Source organism: Nomia melanderi, chromosome 1 (assembly GCF_051020985.1).
Source record: "Nomia melanderi isolate GNS246 chromosome 1, iyNomMela1, whole genome shotgun sequence".
NCBI lineage: Eukaryota > Metazoa > Arthropoda > Insecta > Hymenoptera > Halictidae > Nomia > Nomia melanderi.
In genome coordinates this window covers 3,818,936-3,845,152 of record NC_134999.1, presented here as the reverse complement: position 1 = coordinate 3,845,152, position 26,217 = coordinate 3,818,936, and the positions used below count along the sequence as shown (strand labels likewise).

At 32.9% G+C, this 26,217-nt stretch overlaps 2 protein-coding genes across 5 annotated transcripts in view; both read left to right on the top strand.

Moving 5' to 3' along the window:
- The window catches only part of LOC116430223 (mind bomb 1), a 676,416-nt gene that overhangs the window by 510,175 nt on the left and 140,024 nt on the right, over window positions 1–26,217 (top strand). Inside the window, exon 10 of one of the 4 annotated variants that reach the window (XM_076372782.1) lies at window positions 4,411–4,481. The exons of the other annotated variants lie outside the window; for them this stretch is intronic. Coding sequence (XP_076228897.1) covers window positions 4,411–4,447 — 37 coding nt within the window. The 3' untranslated portion in view covers window positions 4,448–4,481. Of the gene's footprint in view, window positions 1–4,410; window positions 4,482–26,217 lie in introns of those variants that run through there. 4 annotated transcript variants of the gene reach the window in all.
- The window catches only part of LOC116433167 (E3 ubiquitin-protein ligase MIB1-like), a 411,486-nt gene continuing 387,874 nt past the window's right edge, over window positions 2,606–26,217 (top strand). Inside the window, exon 1 of the mRNA XM_031991086.2 lies at window positions 2,606–2,660. The gene's annotated coding sequence lies outside the window, so the exon portion shown is untranslated. The remainder of the gene's footprint in view (window positions 2,661–26,217) is intronic.

Genomic DNA, 26,217 nt, shown 5'->3' with positions numbered 1-26,217 from the left:
ACATAAGATGATTGACGTCGAATATAAGTGTTTAATATTCTAAGTAACCAGATAATAGTGTATAATGAAAACTGCGATACCAAACGATTAATAACTGTTTCCATTCATCTTTGCTGTGATAGAATAAATGATATATAAAACAATGGAGATCCTTGTGGCAATCTACGTCATAACCTGACATTTTTCGATGATTTTTACGCGTTTGTATGTTTCTTATTTGTGTGAATAGGTAATCGTCATGGAAAATTATTTTTACTGTCTCGCTGCATATAAAATAAGCTATGTCCATATGTAATATTGTAATATCACCCGAATGTTTCTTCGTACAGACTATTTAGAACAAGATGTAGCACTTTAATATGTACTTCCCTGAAAGTACTTCTCTGACGTTCTCTACATTTTTCAAAACCGTGTGTCAAGAACAACTTACCCCATTTTGAGTATAACATTTTATGACGAGTAAAAGTCCCGTTTAATTGGTAGCGCTTCCGAAATTTCTCTTCGCTATTCTTCACATTTTGATCTTCCAAAATTGGAGGTTATCTACAATTGTTTAAATTATATTTATCTTGTATTTTCTGTTATTGACCTTAAAAAAATAGATTAAATATATTACATTAAAATATTTTAAAATTAAATTTTTAACCTTTACCTGATATGGACATATTACCATTAACTTTAAAAGTTACATAACATTTTTGAAAAAAATTGCTATAGCAATTATAGAAAAAATAATGTTCGATAAAGCCGCGTTAACACAATACCAGCGAAAAATAGGTTAATGGATCCTCGTCGCGTTCAGGCCTTAAATTGAACCGATATCGGAATTTTTTTAATAAAATTATTCGATCTACGTTTTTCAAGAATACTCGGCAACTTTCGTGAAATATCAATTACCCCTCGTACACGGTACGGATCAAATTGACCTAAAAGCAAACCTTTGTTTTTATCGTATGCTTTGCGCTAGAAATATATAACTTCCTTTAATATATCAATTTATATAAATTGTAATCGGATTCTGGGAAATTTCATTGATTAATTGAATACGAATTTTAATCACGTTTAATTTACAAAAGCCATTATAGCAATTAAATGAACGTTGTACAAGAATTAATAAAAAGTTTGCAACTTGCAGTACGAATCTTATTAGGAAGCACACGTTAATCGATTGTCAATAGCATTAGAATGATAAAAGCTATCATAATTCATCAAATAATGAGTCCAAAGCAAAAGATACTTAAAAATATTTAACCAAAAAACTCTCTCACAATTTTTTACTAGAGATTCTTACTACAGAAGTTTCATTCTTTCAGAGTACCTTCGATACAATAATCATTGTAGGTTTAATCCGTTGATATATACAATTTTTTTAAAAAGTAGACCTTAGAAACACATTTTTTCTTTAAAATATCTTTTTGATACCACAAAAAAAGAGATTAAAACACACTACTTCTGAAAAATATTTTTAATAGCTTTTCTAAAGTAAAGAATGATTGTTATAACCGGAATTGCGTGAATCAGTTAATTAATCAGTTAATCATCTAATCTATAAAGTGATTCACTAAACGTCACATCTATTTTCCGATTGCAATTAGGAACTAAAAATTTCCAATTAAAATTGCAATTAGTTAACATATATTGGTACTACTTTCATATGCAGTGCTTTAACGAGCAATCAATTATTTTACCCTAATTCGGTTTTCATTTCTAGAAAAAAGGAGGATACGGTTTCCTTTAAATATTCATCAATTTTATCGAGCACACTGCCTGATACGAAGTAAACTGCATTATGAGATATTCCATTTCGGAAGGAGCAGTAGAATAATTAATGCACAACGCTGCACAAAAATGTGGATCTTTTATTATCTCAATCTTTTATTATCTCAATGTTTATTTCCATATTATAATATATTACTTTTACAAAATATTTTCAAATCTCTAAAAACTCCATAAATTTTGTTCATTATATGTTATTTTCCTTTGACTTCAATTAAAGAGCGAATCTCATTTCCTTTGATAACAAATATGAATTTTTTAGAATTTTTATCGACAAAAAGTATAAATGTTTTTGTTTAAAATTTTGCATATGTTTTTACTACACTTTCATTAAGTTTCATAAATGTTTTCAGTCGTTTTAATGAGTTACTAAATTACTAAAGGACTACTTCATTCGTTTTAAAATTACAAGATACTCGAAACTTTCGAGTTGGAATGTGTATGCTACAGTTGAAGGAAACTTTTCGTTACCCCATACGACTATTTTATCGTAATATCGCCAGTACCTTTGCTCGGACGCTTGCTCGATGTGACTACAGGAACAATGCAAGGAACAGTCAGGGGAAAAATTAATATTTTCCCGTGCGTTCATCATCGAGATAAAACGCGTCGCCTCATTGTCGGAATATTGAAATGCATCCGTTAAAAATGCAGCACACGGACATGTCTCTAGGAAAGTATTTCAATATCACGACTGCGTGTACACCGAGAACACCATTAAATCGTTCCAGTTTTGTAAAATGAATTCCATTGTTCCCTGATCACAATTGTCGCCGCTGAACATTCGTTTATTTCTTTATATATCTCTTTTCTCTTTCTTTTTTTCTAGGTGAGTAAGGTGACTGTATTCATCAGCGAGGCTTTACGTTGACGTCACTGACGCGGTGAGTAACTGAATTTTCCAGGACAGCGGAACGAGGTTTTTTGGCGGACAATTTGTTCGCTTCCTCGTGATAAAACGCGTTTCGTTCTTGTGTAACCGTAAGATATACCATGCTCGAGAACATTACATCTCGAGTGGTAAATTAGAAATGAAAACAACTTTTTTTTTTGTTCTATTCGCACGTATGATTTTCACGGAGATTGTCGTGCTTGTGGAATTTTGATTGGAATTCCGCCTAATAACTGGACCACTCGAACATAATTTGATTATAATGTTCATTCAATTACTGATTATTTCTGTTTGTCTCGATGTATATGAACAATGACCATGATATGGTATTATTAGTTTTCGACAATAATTCGATACGATTGAATTAATAATTGGGAGATAATACAATCGATCAAAAACGGATAATGCCATAATACCACCTTTGTTTTGCTCGTAAGCAATTGTCATTGGTATCAAACAGATTAATCAGGTTGAAGAGATTGTGCTCGATATACTCCCTACTTTAGTTTTCATAAGAATGAAGATTCACAGACAAAACATTACAGAACATTTCTTCCGCGTGAGTGTACCATGTACGGAACAAACTGTTTAAGACTAAGTACATTGTTAAACAGACAAATCAAGTGATAGAAAACAAATTAATCTTGAGGAGATTATTCCTGGAAGTTCTTTAAGTTCATTAGTCTTTTTTAAATAATACAAAATAATCTTTTTCTATACTTTTAACTCATAATTTTACTCATAATTTTAATAACGTAGTCTTTCGATTAATTAATCTGAAAATATATTAATTTGGAAATAATTAAAATTAAGGGGAAATTATTCGGGTCAAATGATGGAAATATTAGATTACAATAATGGTTGAGTCTGTTTTTAATTTATGGAAGAATATAGAAAATGAGACTGTATAGTGTATAATTTAAAAACCTATCGATGACTTAAAAATCAGTTTCTTTTCAATTATTATATTTGTCTTTGTGAGAAATTTACTATAGTATAAACAAGTTCTTCTGTACTCACATTAATATCGGAAATAGGAGGCCCACGTAACAATATTCAGGACTTTTATTAATTTTACCAATCATGAAACGATAAAAATATTTTTATTCGTGTTATTCATGATATATTTACAGATCTGACGAATAAGAATTTTCGGTATTTAGAACTGGCGAACTATTTATAATTCTTGAAACCCATAATAAGCCCATGAAGCTAAATATTGTTCAGCCTTGCTCGAGGGCGACCAATTTTCCAGTAGAAGCATCGACCATAAGTGTTGCCACCGAGAAGCATCGAAAATGATTCCCTCTGTAGTGTTGATCACCCAGGAAGTGATAGTAATCAGCCAAAATTTGTGAAATCAATTTCGGAGCGACACGCCATGTTTGCGACTGAATTAACACTGGATGAACAATACAAAGCAAAAGTAGAGACCGGTTCACTGGTTGCATAACCCAGACCTGTTAACGAATGATGTATGCCGGTGGTGCCGCGTGATCCATAGTTCATCTCTAATTAACAAAACACACGGTACTACGTGATCTATAGCTCGTTGGTGTTCGTCGGAGGTCGTAGTACTACGTGTGGTCCACGATTAATTACTGATCCACGGTTACGCAGGCCTCCACGATCCGTTGTTTCATTGCTGATTAACAAAACATGTACTAGGCCATGATTCACTGTTCACGTTTGAACTGTACAAAACGTATTAGTAGCCAATTCTTCCTTTTTGTTATGTGAAGAAACGAGTGGCGGAAAATAGCTTTGTGGATCGTCTAGGAAAAATATGTTCCACTTCAAAATACATTGTCATGCGTAAGTATTAGAACATCTGTTGGTTTTATCATAAAATTACTATATTTAATTTCTATATCTAATTGTCAAAAACCTTTTATGTTTAATTGGTATTACGTCGTTCGAAAGAGTGAAATCAGTTAAATGGAATATTGAGAAATGAAATAAAAGACAGATTTTTTATTATTCAATTAATAAATTATACTACGTCGAAGTATTTGGATATTTGTAATAATTGGAGGTTGATTCTATAATCTAAAATAAGATGATAATTCAGAGTGACGAAATTGCGGTTTTGGTTTTGTTTTTGAGTTATTAACGATTAAGAATCGCCTTACTTATTCACTAATAGTAACGCGAGTGATGTAGGTCAATGCGAGCGCTGACATTGCACGCAGTGTTGCTGTATGCGGGTGACAGAGAAAAATACCTAAATTACGCGCCGCTATTGGAGGATTTTGAATCGTTTTTAACTTGAAATTAAAAATCAGAATTTCTTACCATTCATTTCATCTTATATTGTTATAGAAAAATACTTCCCGAAATTTCTTCTACCGTGTGGTTACTCGGATACGACAGTTTTTTTATAAACTATTTCATTTTTTTCATAGTAAAATAAAGCTTGAACTCCATACTTCAGAGTTTCAATTACTTATTTAATTAAGGATAATAAATATTTACTATAAAACATAGCTCACGATCACTTCTAATGATATTGAAATTCTTCAAAAATAAACTTAATATTTTTAAACAGGGGTCTGTATGGATTGTATTGAAAAAACGTTTCCAATGAATAGTACATATACTGTAATAATTACATTTTTATTCATTTTTCTTGTTATTCAGGCATGAATGTTACTTTAAGCCCATAACATTGGATCCGTAATTTGAAAGAGTATTCAGCAGTAAATAAAAAACTAAGTTATATTTTTTACGGTCATATTTTTTCTGTGATCGGAAATAATTAAAACATAAAAGATGCTTACATTCAATGGAACCAGAAAATTACCAGAGTTCATTTATTAAACAAACTGACTATTTAATAAATCTCCACATCATTCGTATCTTTCCAATAATTCTAAAAGAAGAAATTCAAAATAAGTTCATTTGGACCGTGTGAATTCTACATGTAAAAATGAATCGAAAAAATAGAATAAAATTTTTTTTTGCGAGTCTTCGAGTTTTCGAGAAAATCGAGGTTGAAAATTTACTCGGTAAATGTCGACTTCGTGCGTTTCACTATACGCTCTTATTTTGTTTCTTATTTATATTTAAAGACATAGTAATGACAAAGTGTGGATACCGCTCTTGATACAAACGCGAAGCGGCACTCAAATTACCCTTGCACGCTCCAAGTACGAGAGTCATATCCGTATGCTCACTATTAGAATAAACTGTGATATTGAGAAACTGTTAGATCCTGAATAATTGTACCGCTAATAGAATAGCACAAATGATAAACTATCCACTGACGTCATTGCTATATCTTTAAATGCAAATAAGAATTAAAATAAGAGTGTATAGCGAGATGCACAAAGTCGACATGTACCGAGTGTACACGTACCGAGTCAATTTTCGACCTCGATTTTCTCGAAAACGATGACTTGCAGGAAAAAATTTTATTCTATTTTTTCGACTCATGTTTACATGTAGAATGACCTAATTGATTGACCATGAGTCGCGGGATACCCTGTATATTTTGTTATTATTTCTTCAAGTTTTCGCTGCTTCGCGACATGTACTGCTACTCTTTGCCACGTGTCTCATAAAAAATGTTTCCTTACAAAAACTACGGGTGCTCCATAAATGTGACACATGGCACGGAACGTGTTAATGTTAAATAAGATACGCGGTTCTCGCACCGATTGCTCTAAAAGCCCGAAAAACTTTCATAAACACCGATATCGAACGTCATGAATGTTTCTTGCCAGTTTCGCGTGCAGATCTATCACGCTGATAAAGCTGAATCAATGGGAACGAATGTATTGTATATTTTACCATACAACGCTTTGATATACTGTATTCCTATGATTTAGTCTTTCGCGTGGAACAAAACTTTTTTCCATACATGCGGAACGCTGGAGGACAGCGCCGGCGGCGGGAACGGGGACGGGGACGGGGACAGCGCAACACACCGGAAAGCGAGAGCGGAAGCGGGAAAATGCGGCCAGTGCTAGAGATGAGAAAAGTTTTGTTGACTCGTCAAAAATTGAATTTCAACTGAAATTTACCCTCGAGTCGCCGAAATCTTTCACTAATTCGGCCGGAGATTTAATTATAGCCGGATTCGGGATTGAATAAAACCGGACGCTTAATTAAACGGGCCCGGAAGAACTTTTTGTTAAAACGGGGCCCGAACTTTTCCCGAATTCACTAAGGAATTATCACTTTGCGCGTTAAATATGTGTACACCTGATTCTCGATTTACGCGGAAATCTGTTCTGCGTGGATTCGATTTACGCTAATGAAAATCGCGTAAATAGAGTTTGTCACTATAAGAGAAACCAAAATAGACGTATCCCTCAATTTACACGGTAAATTAGTTCCCCAAAAATGTCGTGTAATTTGAAATCGTGCAGTTCGAGTCCATAATTCACAATGAGAAAAGAAATACTCGTGTAATAAATTTAACAAATCCATGTGAAACAGTATTATTGATTTTTTTGTGAAATAAAATATTGTATAAAGTAAAGCACCAGTATTTGATCAGTTACGACAAATTTTCTGTGTGAATAATAGTAAACGCTTGCTACTTTAATAAATAGAGAGACTCTGTGCATGAAAATGCTGTTTAAACTTACATTATGTAGCAAAGCGAACTTTTTTGAAATAACTATATTATCCCAATTTGACAGATATATTTGAAAATTCAATACTTGTGTCAGAAGTTGACCATCCTTGAAAAGAAGAAGACTAGTAATTGACCGTATGTTAGTTAGTAGTTGACCACTTATAGTAAAACCAAAATAGAGCGCATACGGCCATTTTCATTCTGATAAAAGTATTTTGGAGTTGGGTCGGTAGATGCACCATACCTATTGTGTAAGAATAAAACCTTATTCTTTACGTTTTTCTGAAAAATAGTCAGCTATTTATATCTTGTCTGGTGTCTTTACATTATATATTTTTAAATAAAAATTCATCAATTCAACAAGCTTTTACATGTAATTCACAAAACCAAAAAAAGATTAATGTAATTTTTACATTTGTCTGAGCGTGTTATAGTGAAATACAAGTGTCCTATAAATCGAAGTTCTTCCGCTCTTGTTTGTAAATCGAAGTCTAAGTGTATTGAAAATAGAAATTAATATAAGTTTTAGAAATATATATTTATTTCACATAGCCAAAGAAAAGAAATAATACTGATGACATTTTAGAAAACAAAAGTGCATTTTATTCGGTATTATTAAATCCACATCGCGTAAATTAACTCCTTGACCTACAATATCGTGTCAGACTCGCGATGAAAATGTTAAACTGATTGTCAGGGATCTAACTGTTATTTATTTTTTTTAAATATAAAGGTTACTTTTCTATTGTCAATCGTTAACCTTTGGAGTAAACATAAACATAGAACGAGTATAAAAATTCTTTCTTCTCTTAATGAATGATTAATGTTAAAGTAGTTATATCGATCATAATTAAGAAGTAAATCATAGTGCAAGGGGTTAAGATCGCGCATAGAAACTACCTCGTAAATAGTGTTCTAATTTACGGCGTAAAAAGATGCCGCGTAAATCGAGGGTCAAGTGTATTCCAGTTCCGCTGGAAGATTCGCGCGACGACGCCTTCGCACGTTTCTCACCAGCTTTTCAGTCGGGCGTGCCGTTGATTAAATTATTAATTGGATTTTAATTACCTTAATCCCGGAATTGCACGTCTGTTTTCGCAGCCCCATTAAAAATTCACTCGGAAACGAAGTTCCTCGGGTCTGATTGCCCACGTGAACGCGAAACAGGATTCTCCGTGTTATGAATAACTGTTTGTGTAATTTAATAACTTCGTTGATTTTGTTTTGTACAACTTTACGTGATTGTTTTGAAATATATATTTTATGTTTCTGTTTCAAACTGTGCTGCTGTAGGTTCGATTGTAATCTTCTTAGATTCATCGTAAACGAATACTTTAGGTCTTTTGGAAATTGTAGCACGAGATAAGTATTGACGTGATGAATTTAAATAATTTTGATTAAATAATATTCCAAAGTGTTTGTGTTTTCTGATATAAATATTTGTTTTGATTCTTAGAAACAGATAATTTAATGAAACTCACGTACATAATATATACTAATGTTTTTCATTCAACTTTTTGTTTAATAAATCAAGTGAATCACCTGGTATTTAAGAGTTAACTATAACTTCATTATTACAACTATTTATTTTGTTATTTTACTTTATTAAAATACTACAGATATGTGTTCACACCAGCATAAAGGCTGTTTGGGTAGGTATTAGTTAGCAATGCTAAAAAATAATCTTGATTCGAAAATAACCACTATTTCTTTAAACATAAAGTTCTGTTAATTTTATTATATTATATATTACCATCTTCACTCAGAAATCCGGTAGTAAACTGATTATTATAACGTTACAAAAATATTCATCTAACACAATATAAGTCCTGAAAAGTTTGAGAACACCATATTTCCTAATAACCAAAGTTATAAATAACTAATTAAATTTATATTAAACCGCTTGATAATAACGTCGTCGCGGATGCTGTGAAAGAAAAACGAAGTAGTTATCTTCGCGTGAAGTTTCTCCAATAAAACGTTTAAGCTTTACATAAAACTTCATAATTATCACGGTATTAAAGTAGAATGAAAGTGCACTATCAAACACACAGATTATCCGAATAATACAGGCTGCGACAATAATGTTTTAACGCAATAGTCCTTTACTACTGGTAGTCTTCTAACAATCAGTTATACAATCGTTCGCCTTGCGACGTGTTTTATTCTTGAAATATTTTTCATGTTTCAGACAAAGCCATAAGTAACGTGAAACTAAAATTCTATTATTAACCTATTAAAACAATATTTTTATTACATTTTAATTACAATTATTGTCTTAAAATAATTTCTCATCACGATTAAATACCCTTTATTCCTAAAAATTAAATGAAGTTCTTAAGATTGGAGTTCAATTTTTATTTGACACTGAGAAACATGATATAGTTTGTAAACAGTAACAGTTGTATTTGATTAACTCTACGATTTTATTAACAATTATTGTTTCTTTACGCAGAATATTCAACGGCAGGTATTGGAAAATACAAACGTACAATACGACGTATATTAAAATGATTTCACTACTTTCTGAATGATGAAGTATAAAACTTTCATTCAACCTCTAACCTCATTATTTTTCTATCGTACGCATTTCCAGAATCATTCTTCGTTTTCCATTCCATTCTAACGTGATTTATTCATTGTTCATTGCATTTTAATGCATTTCTGTCCTTTTCTGTTTTCCTTCATGCATATTACATTTTTCCTTGCAACCAATATTTCTTATTATTATATACATTACTATATTCTCAGTATAATTACCAATTATTCTACTATTGTATGTCAAACGGTCATCATTAAAAAATTATTATTAAGACCATATGGCAACGATAGGTCAATTTAAGCGGAGTTCTTAATTATCTAATTTTTCCGATCATTTTGACAAAGTGATTTGTCATTTTGACATATCCATACGGAATTTTATACTTCGATCGGGATTTTCGTGTGCACCGATTGCGCTGCGCCACGGGTGCTCGTGATGTGGCGCAGTATTGTGCACTGTCGCGTATCAATGATCCCCAGCTGCTTCGGTTGGCTGGCGACTAATCGATTACGCCGCAAATTATATCATTCTGTTCTTTTTATTGTCGGCGAGAAGTGATTAATCGTGCTGCGAGTGTGTGCCCAATACATGCAACGGATTTTTCCTGGTTTCGTGTAAGTACAGCTATTGAATCAGTACGTCCTCGCAATGTTACATCACAATTTCGTCTTCACTAACTCATTTCATACACACTTTCATTTATGAAGAACTGTATATTAGCGTAATACAGCGATTTCCAAACTAGGAGGCGTGAACTAGTACAGAAGGAGATGCGAAAGATTATTATTCTGTTAATTACGTTTTTTTTTCATTTTTTGTACCCTCTATAGGCCAAATTTGTTTTCCTGAATTAATGAAGATTTCAAATAAAATTTGACAAATATAAATATTTTGGAATTTATTTGAATGCAAATAACATATTATTCCTGTGTTATCAGTGATTATATCTTAGAACACACGTTGGCATTGAATACGACTGGAATTTTTCTTATTTTCAATAAATTATTAATAACAAAGCAGCTAGATCAATCACAGTTCAGAAAGAAATAATCGGTTAACAATAAGTTAATTAATTGCTTTATTTTATTCACCACTTTGCTATGCAAAATGGAATAAATCAATAAGATGCCAATATATTGATATGTGACTTCAAAGTCACACAGGCCTATAGAAGGTTAATACATATTTTGCCATCTAAAAATGTGTCTGTATTATTTTATAAAACAAAGGAGGGAGATGTGAAGATTAGATACTTTTTAAAGGTGAGTGTAATAACAAAGTTTGGAAACCACCTACCATACAAGATGTTCTAGTCCATTGGGGACACTTCTTGGGAATGAATTTTGTATATGAAAACAGTAAGAAAATCATATAAACATATGTACTATTGTTTTTGAGTTACAGAAAAGTTTTGTTCGTCTTCAGAAGAAATGTTTGAAATGACAACTTTGCTTCTGGACACACGCTAATGATCAACTTCTTGATGCCATTAGACACGTGCTCAGTCAAGAGATGCTAACAAAACAGTGGTTACAAATCAGAAGTATAAGGTTCTATGATAAATATTAAGATTAATTAGTAAATAGATAGACGAAGTTGGCTCAACTATTCTATTAACCTAGTTATAACTCGAAAATATGATCAATTCGAACAAGTGTTTATATAAACGTTTTTATTGTTTTTTGGTATAGAATACACTGTTATTCTCTCCTCAATGAACTGAAACATTCTGTATAATAATCCTCAAAGATTCTTTTTTACAATTTTACATTTCTTGTATACATCATACATATAGAGAGTGTCCAATTTCAAATTCACCAGGCAGAAGTTCCGAAAAATATGAAAAGTAAACAGAAACGTTTATACTGAATGTTATACCAAGAAGAACGCATAACGATAAATTTGATAAAACTTGTTCGTCCTTGCGATTACTTTAAGAAATACTTCAAGAATTAACCTAAAAGTTTCAAACGATTTCCACTAAAAAACTGGGGGTTGACTTTCGTGGAGTTTCCGAAACGTTTCTCTTCGCCGTTCATATCTTTCGAGATATTTGACCGGCGATATTAGGAAATGGGACGTAATATATATTGTACGCATTTGGTATTTCTCGTTCAATATTATTTGAACGGCGTAGGGGGAAAAAGGAGATCGCTTCAATCTGCATGAAAGATACTTTGACCCGCAGAACTGCCAATGAATTTTCGAAACAAGCTCTATTTTGGAGGTGGGTCTGACCTCCATTCGATTCTATTCCGTCCTATTGGTTTGGATTGCCATCCAAACTATTTGGAAAGCATCAGTCGCTGCAAAGTCCATAAAAGAGTTCCCCACGGACTCGGCAGCATTTCCATCTGCACAGAAGGGAAACACAGAAGCGGTTTGATTCGGCAAATAGAGGACACCCGATTGATATGTGTTTCTATTTCCATGTATCCGAGGAGACTTAATCTGTTCAGGGACATCGGTTTAACAAGCAAAAGGAACGTATGTATTCAATAAACCGATCCTTTCGTTCTTTCTTATTGTTTACCTTGCACGCATGCACTGCACCATCTATAATCACAATATTGTGCTCAGTGTATTTTGCATTTGTTAGGCAAATACTTTAACGGTGATAGCGATTAATCATTTCGAAAAAGGAATGATGATTAGCATTCGTGACATATGATTTTAGAGGATAATTTCTATATTTGAGACAAATGTATCAATAACTAACTAATTAAAATTATATAAAGGTAAGTATTTGTTATTTTAACATAAATTATTTATATTTATATTTATATTTATATTTATATTTATATTTATATTTAAATATGTATTCACCTTATACCCTGAAAATATTTTCGACACTAAAATATTGAAAATATAATTTGCTTATATGATGAATGCAATTTTAGTTCTGCTAGTAAACTTTTTATTGAAATGCTGACTGTAACTTGTTGATATTAGATAGATGGATGTATAATGTAGTTATTTCTCATTTATTTCTATATGCATGTTATGCAAAAACAATTATATGATGTGATGTGCATTGCAATGACCTTTTTAATGTATAAGTGTCGATTTTCCTCTGCTATATTTCTTGTATCTTTCATTCTAGTTAAATTCTAGCAATTATAACTCCTGATTTGACTGTGCCATAATTAGTTAATTATTAATAATTAGTTCTAAAAACCGTATGTATAATAGATTTTCTCTTTTTATGGTTGTATAGCCAGTAATAGACATTTAATTGTTTATCGTTTAAATTACATAAATGGGTTAATCGTATTGCAGTATTGTATAATAATAATATTCTTGTTCACGTTGACTGATATGATAACTACTTAATTTTCACGACCAGGTGCATGCATGTTAATCGAATTTCAGATTCAATTTCCTCGTAAACTGCCTGCAGATTATAAAAAAGATCTATAAGCTTGTGAATGTGTAGGAAAATTTCTTGACAGAACTTTTTGTCAACTTATAATTATCATCATTTCATTTATGTTAAACATCAATTTATTATAATTTTTATATATTGTTTGCACGATTTATTGAATGACTGTTATACATGACAATTAGACATTTTGTTCCTTAGAATATATGGAATTATTTTGTTATAAGACTTCATTTCTATTATTGAGCAAAGTTCATTTATCATTAATATTATTCAACATTCAGCTTATCAATAATTTATTTGCTATCGATGTAGACTAGCTTAATTGAAATCTAATACACAAAATTGATTTCAAAACTTACGTATAACCTCTTTATATAGCTTACTCTTAATAACTTTTCAAAAAAGAAACCAAGTCCATTTTCATTATTCTACATTTACTGTAATATTTCAATATTAATAATGAAAAATGGTGAGTTATTTGAAATTAAAAGAAACTTACGATACGAGTATTCATTAATTTTAATTACAAATTCTGGCAGCAACTCAATATAATGATCCACGAGATAATTTATTGTTTGACGTAAGTATGTAGAAGGTTCCACTTTAACACATAAATGCAATTGTTTCCGAAACTATTTGTGATTTAAAAATATTCACGACAACAATTTTTTCTGTTTCGTTACATGAAAAAATATCTAGTAATCTTCGTTTCTCACACACACATCCACCCGGAAACAAGTGTACCGAATGATTCCCTTTTGAAAACAGAAAAAAATTGCATTGGAGACCATTAAATAACAAAAAGTTCCAGAAATAATTGCATTTATACATTAAAATGGACCATCATGTTTGTGTACATCAAACAAAAACAAATCTCCAAATCTGCATCGAATCGGGGTTATCAAGATTTGTAAGTGAAACTAAAACTGCAATTTCTAATGGATACTCCTATCACTAGTTTCTTTCAATTCGAAGTACAACATCATGTTTTATTGTTAACATTATCATTCAAAGGTTAACATAAATTTATAATAAAAATAAATTCTTCATCCTGTCGAAAATTTATTAACACTAAAACTACCGGACGCCTCAAATTGACCCATTTCAGAGTTCTTATTTCCTAAGTATTCAAATTACGGAGGCGCGTTTGTGAAAGATTATTAACACTAAACGTGCCGCAACCGGTCAAAAGATCGGTTTTAAAATTTCATTAAAAATTTTGTATTTTCTTTCATCCATTTAACTCCTTATATTATAATTCTTATATTTTCTAATTAATTCATTATTCAGTTTTTGTCTAAGTTTTTACTAAAAAAAAATTGGTCGTCTGATTTGTTTACCTTTATTTTATAGGAATAGTTCTATATAAAGTGCTGGTACGTTTAGTATTAATTAAATTTCTGTATTTGATACAAGACTGGACGATCCTTCGAACCCCAAGAAACGTAATATCCCAATTTTTACAGAAAATTATAAATTAGTCACTTTAACTGCTCAGTAGTTTTAGTGTTAATCGTAAGTTACACAAAGAGTAAGTCATAAAAGAGAGGTCCGTACACAGATCCATATCTCCGGTCTGTCATCGAATCTTTTTCTCGGCCCTATATGCTTACCAGCCATGTCCGATCCCGGCTGCGGCTTTCTTCCTCAAGATTTCAATCGGCGCGTAGTCACGTGAGGATATCACCGTCGAGGCGAATCGTGTTCCGCTCTCGTCTGAAGGACTCAATTCGTAGTGGGCACGGTCTGGAGAATAGGTGGATCGGCGGAGGTTGTAAATGCCGACGTATTTAGGGAACCGATTCGAGGCTGAAGCCTGGGCCTGGGCTTGCTGGCCTGGCAAGCTCGCGTGTCTAGACCGGAAGTGGTTCTCGTGTTAGGCGTGGCTCCTTGATATACAACCCCTTGTATCTCACGCAGCTACCGAGCACCCCGCCTTGGTATGTGCCCGCACATATACGGGGTGTCCAACAACCTTTGCCTAGCCTCCTTGGCCAGAATGAAATCGATCGGTTCTATACTGGCTCTAAACTTACCTACGGGCTCAAGGTAATTTCTGGTTATCAGTGATTTCTGATGGTTATCCGATGGTCATCTACCGAGTCACTTATTTCGGGAACTAACTGCGCTATAAATGGTTAACTCTATAATTGTTTAATAGGGGATAATGGGTGGAAGACGAATGAAAACGTTTGCGATGAAAGGGAAAGGTATTGGGCGGATTATATTTTCATTTGTTGACTTTGAGTTTTTTAAGAGCTTTAAGGGGAATTTATGTTTTCTGTTAAATATTCTTCTGGATGAAATCTGTCCAGAACATAAACATTTGTAGTTTTTTAACAAGTCATCTGCGAAATATTAAGTTTTAACGGTTGTTTGATTTGAATTTCTCTAGCTTACAGAGGCATCGTTACTATCTGATGTATGTTGATTCTTGTAACATTTTGATAAATATTAGTATGCAAAAGGATATTCAACGCTTTCTTTTCATTAACTACTATTCATTTTGAAGGAACAATGATTGATCTTAGAGTTGGGTGTGAGAAATATGTTTAGACAATTATGTTAGAAAGTATTAGAGTTAGAACAAAATTCGAAGATCTGCTTTTGAAATAACTTCAGCAGTAATTTCCAAAATATTTGAGCAAATATGTTTCACATTTCCAACTGTGAACGTTATTTTTAATTTGTCAATATGAATAGTGCTTGGAAAAATAAGAAACTTTGTGAAATATGGTTCTATTACCTACTTTCTACCAAAATCTCGTCGAAATGGACAAATATTTCCATATTTTTTGTATTAGAAGTATAATATATGGTGGTGGTTTTACTATTAGATGATAATGAAAATGTGGATCTTTAGTAAAAAGAGAATTAGGAAAACAACAATATATTTAATAAGATAAAGGAAACAATACGGACAACACGTAAAATACAACACACGACTCTCGCACCAAAAATGTTCTACTCGCATCTTTCGTCCATGGTCAAAACTCACGCAGTCACGTACACACTTTTCTCACGGTTCAGTCGCTCAGTTCCAGACACTCTTCCTCGCATTCTTTCAGCCACTCGAAATTGTCTAAACGCAGTCACACTATTTCCCAAACATCCCGGCGCCGGTCCGTCGCAATACGACCTGGTCGCCCTTACGCACGCACAACAAACCATTCATCCTACAATAAATATTCTCGATACTACAGAAGTTAGTAATTAATTCGTCTAATTCAGTGCATATGTTCACCAGGGAACAAAAAGACTTATTATTAATATCTCTAAAATGTTTATAAGATTAAATATAAAAATATTACAATATGTAATAAGAAACATACATTCCCATTTAAAAACATAATTTCTACAAATGTTTCATGATTATCGTACGTGCAAATAAACGTAAGTACAGTATGGAAATATTAACATCCCAAAATATTAATTGAAAAAGTTTTTTCGTGTCTGCCATATTTTTCATGATGTTTGTCTGGGAAGATTAAAATGGGACCACCCGTATATCGTACGCATATGGTACTTCCCGTTCTGTATTATTTGAACGACCGAGGGAAAAAAGGTCTAAAAAAAATTCAATCTCTACGAAAAATACTTTACATTACGGAACTACAAATGAACTTTCCAAATGAGCTCTATTGTGACGCAATTACAAACATACAAGAAACTGTTTATTTTTAATAACAATGATATTTATAACAATGTTAAAACAAAGTATATATTATTGAAGAAGTAAACTTAAATTCAAATTTGATTCAATATTAATTGGAAATTCATAAAATATACCAGAAATAATGTTTAGTTAAGATTTACACGTTGTTCAATTAACACTAAAAGTTTACCAAAACTAAACCTTTCTATTCAAACCGAAAGTTTTCTATTCAGTTGACAATATTCATTCAGTAATAAATTGTTTAACCGTGTAAAACTGAGATTGTACCGAAATAAGAACTGTCTTTCTTACTAACTTCACGTTACTTTAGTAACGTGTCTTACCAGTGATGTATCCCTGCAGCAACATCCTTCGCAATGTCCAATAATCCTTCACTTCCCGATACAGAAAGTAAATTTGCCATTCATCTCCTCAAAATCTAATCAGAACTAATCAGTTCCACGACAAACAACAATTTCCGTCATTGAAGTTCTATGAAACGTGGAAGAGTTGAAACCAAAATTGCCAAACTACATGATTCCTTGCGCAGTGAAAGGCCTCGAAGCGATATCAGCGTTCTTCAGGGTTTCTCGAGGGCCCATCAAGAAACGAGTAAGCTTCCTTATGAGATTATACTCTTCTTCGAGGGCGGGCAATCGTGTACGGTGCAGTTCCCTTTAAGTTTCAATATCCTTAGACACCATTTGGGTGGTCTTAGTTGCCCTCGACCGGGTACACGTCCGTTCATTATTGGCTGATTCAGGAAGGCTTTGCTCTTGCGTTTTCAAACCTGCCGGATGGATGGATAGCCGAGCATCTGCATGACCGCAATACCTACTCGAGATTCGCAAATTGGCTGGCCACTTGCAACTTCAATCACCTGTCTACCTACCTATATGCCCAGCCCTGTGAAGGGCTGTCGTAACTGCTGCTCGAAAGCTGCCGTATAATTTGATAGAATCGGCCGTCTATGCGATTCCCCTTCCCCATTTTCTTAACATTAGGTTTACGGAACGCGTCAATTCCACACATGTTGAATATTATAAACATTAATCGTTAACACGTTGACTGCCACGAGAATTTTTAGCGTTTTGTGTAGTAATACTTATTCGTCTATAACAAAGGCAAATGGTATTAGACATAATTATTAATGGTTTGATATCACTGTAGTTACATTACGCTATTACCTAGCTGCTTATGTTACTAAATATTCGTATTCTTATAATTATATTTTTATTCTTATAATATATAATATTATTGTAATTGTTTGCGAGGAATTTGGAAGCTCCGGTCATTGGTGACTACATGCAGCAGTCAACGTGTTAACCAGTTAATTGCATTTGACGAGGATACACGTTGTCTTAAAACTCAAAATGACACTAACCCTTTCAACAATCAGTTACGCATTTTTCAGATAAACATGTAATTTTTCTTTGTTTTGCTTTAGTTTTTCGTCAGAATATATAATATAAGTGCCTTTATTCTGCATTTGACGAATATACGCTTTATTGTTCGATTTTATTGCGCGCACAATAAGAGACTTTCGAAGCTAAATTTCACAGTTAATAGTTTAAGTGTTCATGTGGATTTTGATCGATGCAGTTGCAAGAATACGCGTCCTGATTATCTATTTTTGAACCTATAATTTCCGAGATCTAAATATACGAACATCAATTGTTCCAGGAACATTAGAATAAACTGCATAATAAACATCTGTAAACCTAGTGTTAACATGTTGCTCGCTAAATCGGTACTCAGTAAATTGTTCATATGATCAAAGTAATTTTCTTGAGGAAATAGAAAATGAAAAGTCAAAACTTTTCATAAGGATTTCTCTATCAACTTTCTTGTGCCTCATAGATATAACACAATTTGGTTCGTTCCGTGTGTTATCGAGAAAATTCATTTTAAGGTCTATGTAGAAAGTTGTGTCGTCTAAATTCGGGTGACATGGCGGTTGAAGGGTTCAACGAATCGATGTAACTTTAAAATCATTGAATTCTTTACGAAGAATCGTGTATTTTCGCGTGACTATTTCAAGTCATATTTATTCATATGGGTGATCGGTGGTTTGATTCACTAGAAATAGTGCGTTCAATTTGTTGTGTGGTGACCACGACGCCTCTATATAATTCAGACATCGGAATATACTACATCGAGACTTGAGAAGAATTTTATTTTGCTAGTTGCGTTTATTTTGTTTGTTTTCCTTATTTTGTTATTTTTATACCTATAAGTACGTATCTTGTTGTCATAACAGTTTTTTTCTCGTGTGTTACCACGTAGTTGGAAATATTACATATGATAAAGATTTAAAACTGCATTTAATGAATTGGAGTGATGCTAATTTCTTTTATGTAAATATAAATTAGTGTTTAATATTCATAATATTCAATAGATAAAGTTTTAGTAGTATTTAATATACACAGTAAATATAGTCCGATAAACATGGAACTTCCTTCCCTTCTGAGAAATGATTAAGAATAGGCTAACGTTGATGAAAACACTTGTGAGGGAAATCGTAAAGTAACGGATTGAAAAGCATTATCTAAGTTACTTATTATCTTTTATTCGTTCATAAATAGAAGTAGTCGAAATACATGATTGTGTCGGAGTGTAGGTGATCTATTAGATATTTAATTAAAATCACAGCAAAAATAAAACGAGTTTCTATATAAATAGTTATAAAACAATTAAATTTAAAATTAGAATCGTTTATTTTCCCATTTACCAATATTCAATGGTGTCTATTATAGATTATTTTTTTTCTCTAATCGACTGTTCCAATGAAAATATTGTTATATAAGAAACATTTATTTTGATTCATAGTGATCACGCTATAGTTAAAAAAGAACAATATTTGTAATAGTATTAAAATTTACATGAATTTCTTAATTTAAATAAAATTAGTAATATTTGTTTCTGGACTTCCTAATTTCTTTATTGGTAAATTATATATTTCGTAATTTCTTTCCCCATTTGAAAACTTTATAATTTAACAATATAGAAAACCTTTCCTAAAGCAACACAGTATCGAATTTGAAAGTCTCAACAGTGAAAACTATGCCACCGAACCCAGAAATTTTCGAAAGCTCAGTAAACATAACATAATGTTTCTACGTACATTAGAATGTTCGAAAGTTCTACTGTAATGCAGCTCATTAGTTAAAGGGTAGCACAGCAAAGTCGGTCGAGAAAAAGGGAACCAGGTCAGTCAGTTTCGCAGCTGCGACCGAACGCGACAAGACAGTCGTGTTGAACACGATTCTTCGCTTCGGACATCGCCGAGGGACTCCAGAAATTGGCGCCACGGATAAGACATGGGCATGCCTTTCCTCTCGCGACATGTTGTACCGACTTGGCTCGGTACAACTCGCGTCGCGAGTAGAGACTTGTAACGTAACGGTCGGAAACCCGTCGACCACCTTGTTCCCAGTTCCTCGAGGAAACTGGAAGCCCTGCTGGGAACTCGTTAAAGGTAATGTTCAATCATGTTCATGATAATTTCTGTCAACAAATACCATGCTGCAGCTTTCCTCGGGTAGAATGATTTATTCGGCGAATCTTTAGTTTTCGAAGAAAATTATTATAACCTCTTGCCTTACAATGTCGTGTCAGACTCGTGGCGAAGATTTGTAATGTGCTTTAAAATATAAATGTTATTCAGTTCTTTGGAGTTCAACGGAAACTTTAGGTTTCTCGTTAACAATTTGTATGGTTTAGAGTAAATCTAGACAAAGAAAGAGCATGTAATTGTTTGTTTTACTAGTGCATTATTAACGATAAACAGTTTTAACCAGTGGAACTGCGAGCGTTATAATTGTTTTATTATTAGTGATTTGTTAAAAAAGGCACAGAATTTCATGCTCTTTTTGTACTTATAATCATTACAAAGATTAAGAGTTTGTAATGAAAAAATTACATTTAATTTTAACTCAGAGCAGTAGAATGACTTTTACATGTTCTAATTTATTACTGTTTCAAAATCTCGCACGAGATTGTAAGGCAAGGGGTTAAATAAGTATTTATAGTTTCATGTTTTTTATTTTCTTTATTAAGATTAGAATGCTCGTTGTGCTTTATAGAAATCTATGAATAATTGTATTTATTTATACTGTTTTTTAAATAGTTCGAGTAGTTTATAACATTTTATGTAATCTTGGTTAAATTAGATTGTCGTAAGTTAGTATCTACAACGATAGGGTGTTTTATTTCAGTACATATCAATGGTTGATGATCAAAATGATGTAATTAAACTAGCACGCAATTTGGTAAAATTTACGTACTGTTTTTCTTGGCCATCGTTCATATTAAGTAGATAAAAACAGCCCTCAAATTTGAGACTTGAAAATATATTTTTCAAAGTATCCGAAATATTCCATGCTGTAAAAATCCAACTTTTTTTTTAAATCGTACATAGTTGAAGTTTCAATCACGCGTGAATGATATTATTTATCAATATATACAATTCTTATTAATAAAATTTTAATCAATATCCTAAAAATCTCTTTAAGCAGATACTCATTTCTAAAATTAAATTGAACTCCCTCAAATTTTATTGATTTTCATAGATTTATTAATTTGTATATAAACAAAGATAAACATCATGAAGAACATTCGAGTACAAACGTCTTGGAAGCTAAAAGGAACAAACTGTTTCTTAAGCTTGCGTTTCGCGGAATCGGAAATCTTTAAAAGTCATTTCGAACTACGTGTTCATCTGATAGCGTCGCGCGTAATGTCGTTAAAAAAGAAAGGCACACAGATAAATACAGATGCATTTAAATCGGTGAAATGTCGTCATCCTAGCGGAGAGCAGTTTATATAGCTTAGACGACGTGACTTTCAAACTTGAATGAAACAGTCGACCTCGGTCCAACGTAACAGGACGCAAATTACAATGCATTTCGGGAGAATCAAAACGTGTCAGCTGAAACAGTCCTTAATTGCAATGGCGTAGGGAAACTAGCGCAATGGCGGAACGTTATTAAGTCACGATAAGTTTATACATTACGAAAACCAGTGCTACGCTGTTGTCTCTCGTAGTTGTTGATGTTGGTTTGTCATTTTGATGACGATATGCCCTTGACATGTATATTACGCTTATAGAGCGATATAAGTGTTTGGATAAAGGAAGGTTCATTTTTGTGATACTAGATTATATTTATAATATTTAACACGTTAACTGGCACGATGATCTTGAGCGTTTTACATAACACTGATACCTTCGTAACAAAAATCAATAGGAATAGTCATTAATTATTTACTACTACAATCCCTACATTGCACTATTATCAACTTGCTTACGTTATTGAACATTTGTATCCAACACAATTATCATACATAGTGTAACTGTTTCTAATCCCTTGCCTTATTATTTATTTCTTAATGTTCAACACAACTACTTCATCGTTAACAATTTATTAGAAAAAGTAGAAATGTTGATGTTTACTCTATGTCTATATTTACTCAAAAGGTCAACGATTCATAATAGAAGAGTAATATTTAATTTATATTCAGACAAAATGAATAATAATAATTCGTAAAATTTTGTTTACAATTTTCGTCACGAGCGTGACACGATTTTGTAGGTCATGGAGTTAAGTAATTTAGAAGCGTCGGTTATTAATGACCGTTATAGCAGTTAACGTGTTTACCCTACCGCTATTCTCAGTTTATCTGTACATCCGAGATATTATCAAAAAGCTAAAAACACACAGCTTAATAACATGTAATATTTTTATACTGTTCTTAGAAACAGATTTACGGACATTTATTGTATCGTTTATTCTATTGTTCTTAGAAAAGTAGGTGTAGTACGTTAACATAGACTTTGGAAATTAGAGAATCAAAACCAAAGAATTAGGATACTTGTTCTAATTGCATTAATCCAACTCGAGACAAACTGTTACCATAACATACATTTGATAAACAGTACGTTTACCAAATTCATTATCTATCAAATTGACGGATCCCGAAAATCTAGTGTTAAATTCAGATGCATGCTTAAATTGAACCGAGAATTATGAAACAAAGGAAATGGTACTTAGAAAGTGAAATCGTTGTTGAACTTCAAAACGCAGCAGGGTTAAGTAGAGATTTAATGATTAATTGTATTAACATATTGAATATTGTGCACATTTTTTGTATTTTTGATGAACGTTATTTATTTTCTTTTTAAACAATGTAAATATAATTCGTAGCAAATTTTTAATTACTCAGTACTGCACGTCTTGCTTTATGCTATTATTACGTTACTAAAAGATTTTGATTGGATGCATGAAATGAATATGAACATTTTCATTTGGCAAGTGAAATAATATTTTTTATTGGTTGTCATTTATACTGAAAAGGAGAAAACAACTCTCACAGTTGAGGATTGAAAGTTTTTTATGTGATTGAATTCCCGATTTAAAACCACACAATTTAAAAGTTTTTTCTGACCTCTCTGTTTCTATAGAAAGATATAGTTTCAGCTCTTCGTTTCGAGGATTGCTTTCGACCCATTTAATATATATGATAGATAAAAACATACATGTCAAATATTTTTTTAAACTTATTTTCTGTGCAAATATCATAAAAATTAAAGAATATCATATTTTTACGCTAGGGAATTTTTTATAATAAGAATGCGTAGTAATTTTTGTTAAAAAATTTATCAGTTTTGAGATTTATGATTTATTAACTAATGAAACGAAAGAACCAGTGTTGTAATAGAAAAAATCTATTGATTATTTCAAATTTGATTGCAACTAAAAAAAGTTTGTTTCAATTGAAATTATTTCAACGTCGATTTGATGAAATGCGTAAAAGTGTCGATTGTTTTTGGTCAAGCGGATAAGTCACTGTTATTTGAGTTCTGAAGTTTTGAAATAACCATCGCTTATTTGTTTTTTTGTACATTTAGTATATGTTTAGTGTCGTTGGATAACAGGACGTCCATAATATTATAAAACACTCAGATGATACTATATTACCTTTTATGCAGGGTGATCTAAATAAACTGTTACAATTAATATCATCCGAAGTCAAGTACGTACCTATCATTTTGACTTTCCGTATAAATTTACAAATCCTTCGTTAACATTTCTTTCATTTTTTGAATGTTACTAATATTCTTATTAAATAATAGTTGTTCGAATTAAAAATCATAATAATCCGTTCTGCTTAAAAAATATCGAAAATTTCCTTGACAATTGCCTCAGAAAAATGTCTTACACATCAAAGATTCTTGTTTTATCAAAAAAGTTAATAATCCATCCCATTGAGAAAAAAATACCAAAAGGATTAATTCATTTTCTTGATAGTAGCCTTTGTTGTGTACGCGTTTTCTATTCGAAAATCTTATAGGGAAACCCGTACGTCGCACGCCGACTTAACTTTGTGCGAACTGTTTGGAAAGTGGACTGTATCTAATTACTTCAGTGAAGAATACTTTAGTGTTTATTTTTGCTTAGTTCAATAATAATCGTCAGCGGCGAGAGTATACAACGACGTCTATGTTCCGTCTTGTATCTTATTCAAAATGTTTCTTGTGTCTCTAGTTCCAAATGTTTCTTGTGTGTCTAGTTCCAAATGTTTCTTGTGTGTCTAGTTCCAAATGTTTCTTGTGTGTCTAGTTCCAAATGTTTCTTGTGTGTCGTTCCAAATGTTTCTTGTGTATCTCGTTCCAAATGTTTCTTGTGTGTCTAGTTCCAAATGTTTCTTGTGTGTCTAGTTCCAAATGTTTCTTGTGTGTCTCTTCTCTGTACCTTGCGTGGGCTTTTATAAACCTTTTTTGGTAGGGGAGTACAAACTTTGTCCGAGTGGGACTCAACCGGTGATCCTGGAGGGGGTTGCCGATTGCAGCCCCCGGGTGACCCACGCAAGGGTCTTGAACGTTCTTGACACTGACCATAGCAAGTAATAAAACCAAGGATCGCCTCGACTTCTGGCAAACAGATGTAAGTTAAAGTTATGGTAAATCTACAAAACTGGCAAAACGTGCCGAAGCAAATACGACTAAATTATTGAAGTAATGGTTCCTTGGGCTTTTATTTCTGCTATGGTAAAAAATATTCAGGGCTCCAATGTGCCTCGCAGAAGGTGTCTCAATAACCCTCCTAAAGAAATTTAGCGACGCAACACACCGGCCCCCTTGAACGGTTACGTTCAACAAAATTACAATATGGACAATGCTAATAGTAATGCGATAAATACAATTGACAGTTTGCTGCTAGTTACATACACTTAATAATAGTTCAAACTTATAACTTAGAATGGAATCGCGACAGTGTCTTTGATAGGGTGGAGGATTGTTTCCCCTTGTCACTCTTAATCGAATGGTAGTGGTGCGAGTTTTTTAACACTTCGCTTATATGTCCCTAATTGTGTTTTTACAGTCACTACACGGGTCACATTGTCTTAAATTAAACCCTCCTAGCCTTGCTAACCCGATTGCTTGATTTCTTAATTTTAAAGCTAATTCGCGAGTCTCAACCCCGGTTATCAAGTCGTCCATGTAAAAGTCTCTTTTAAAAATTCCGACTGCTATGGGGAATTTGTCGCGTTCGTTGTCTGCTAACTGTTGCAAACAACGTACTGCTAAGAATGGAGCTGATGTTGTTCCGTATGTTACTGTGTTTAATTGAAACGTCCTAATTGGTTTGTCTGGTGATTCACGCCATAAGATGCGTTGGTAGATTCTGTCCTCAGGGTGTAATCTAATCTGGCGAATCATCTTCTCAATATCTGCTGTTAATACATACGTGTGAGACCGGAATCGGAGAAATATTTTGTATAAACTCTGTTGTAACTGAGGCCCATTTAATAGTGTATCATTTAACGAAATACCGGTGGAGGTTTTCGCGGAGGCGTCGAATACTACGCGAACCCTTGTCGTCTCACTCGTTTCCTTTATTACCGCGTGGTGCGGCAGGTAAAAACCGTCGGCTGCCTCGTTTGCGTTGACTTGGGTCATGTGCCCTAACTGCTCATATTCCCTTAAGAATTCTGTGTAACCTTTTAACAGACCCTTATCTAAATGTATTTTCCTTTCTAATGCGTAAAATCTCCGTAATGCTATTTCTCGCGAACTACCTAATATCTGTCGCCTTTCATTGAATGGAAGCCTAACGCAATACCGACCGTCTACCTCTCGTTCTGTTGTGTCTTTAAAAATCCCCTCCGCGACCCTTTCTTCCGCTGAAAAATATTTCCTTTCGGTGAATTGCTCTACCTCCCAGAATTTGTTCAACGTTTTATCTAAACTTGCATAAAATGCCTTCACTGACGTCGGTGCTATATAAGGTGCTTGTATGCTCGATTCGCCGGTGACTATCCAACCTAATCTAGTCTTCTGCAGAATAATTCTGTCGTTATTTAGTTTAATTTGTCCGCTGCT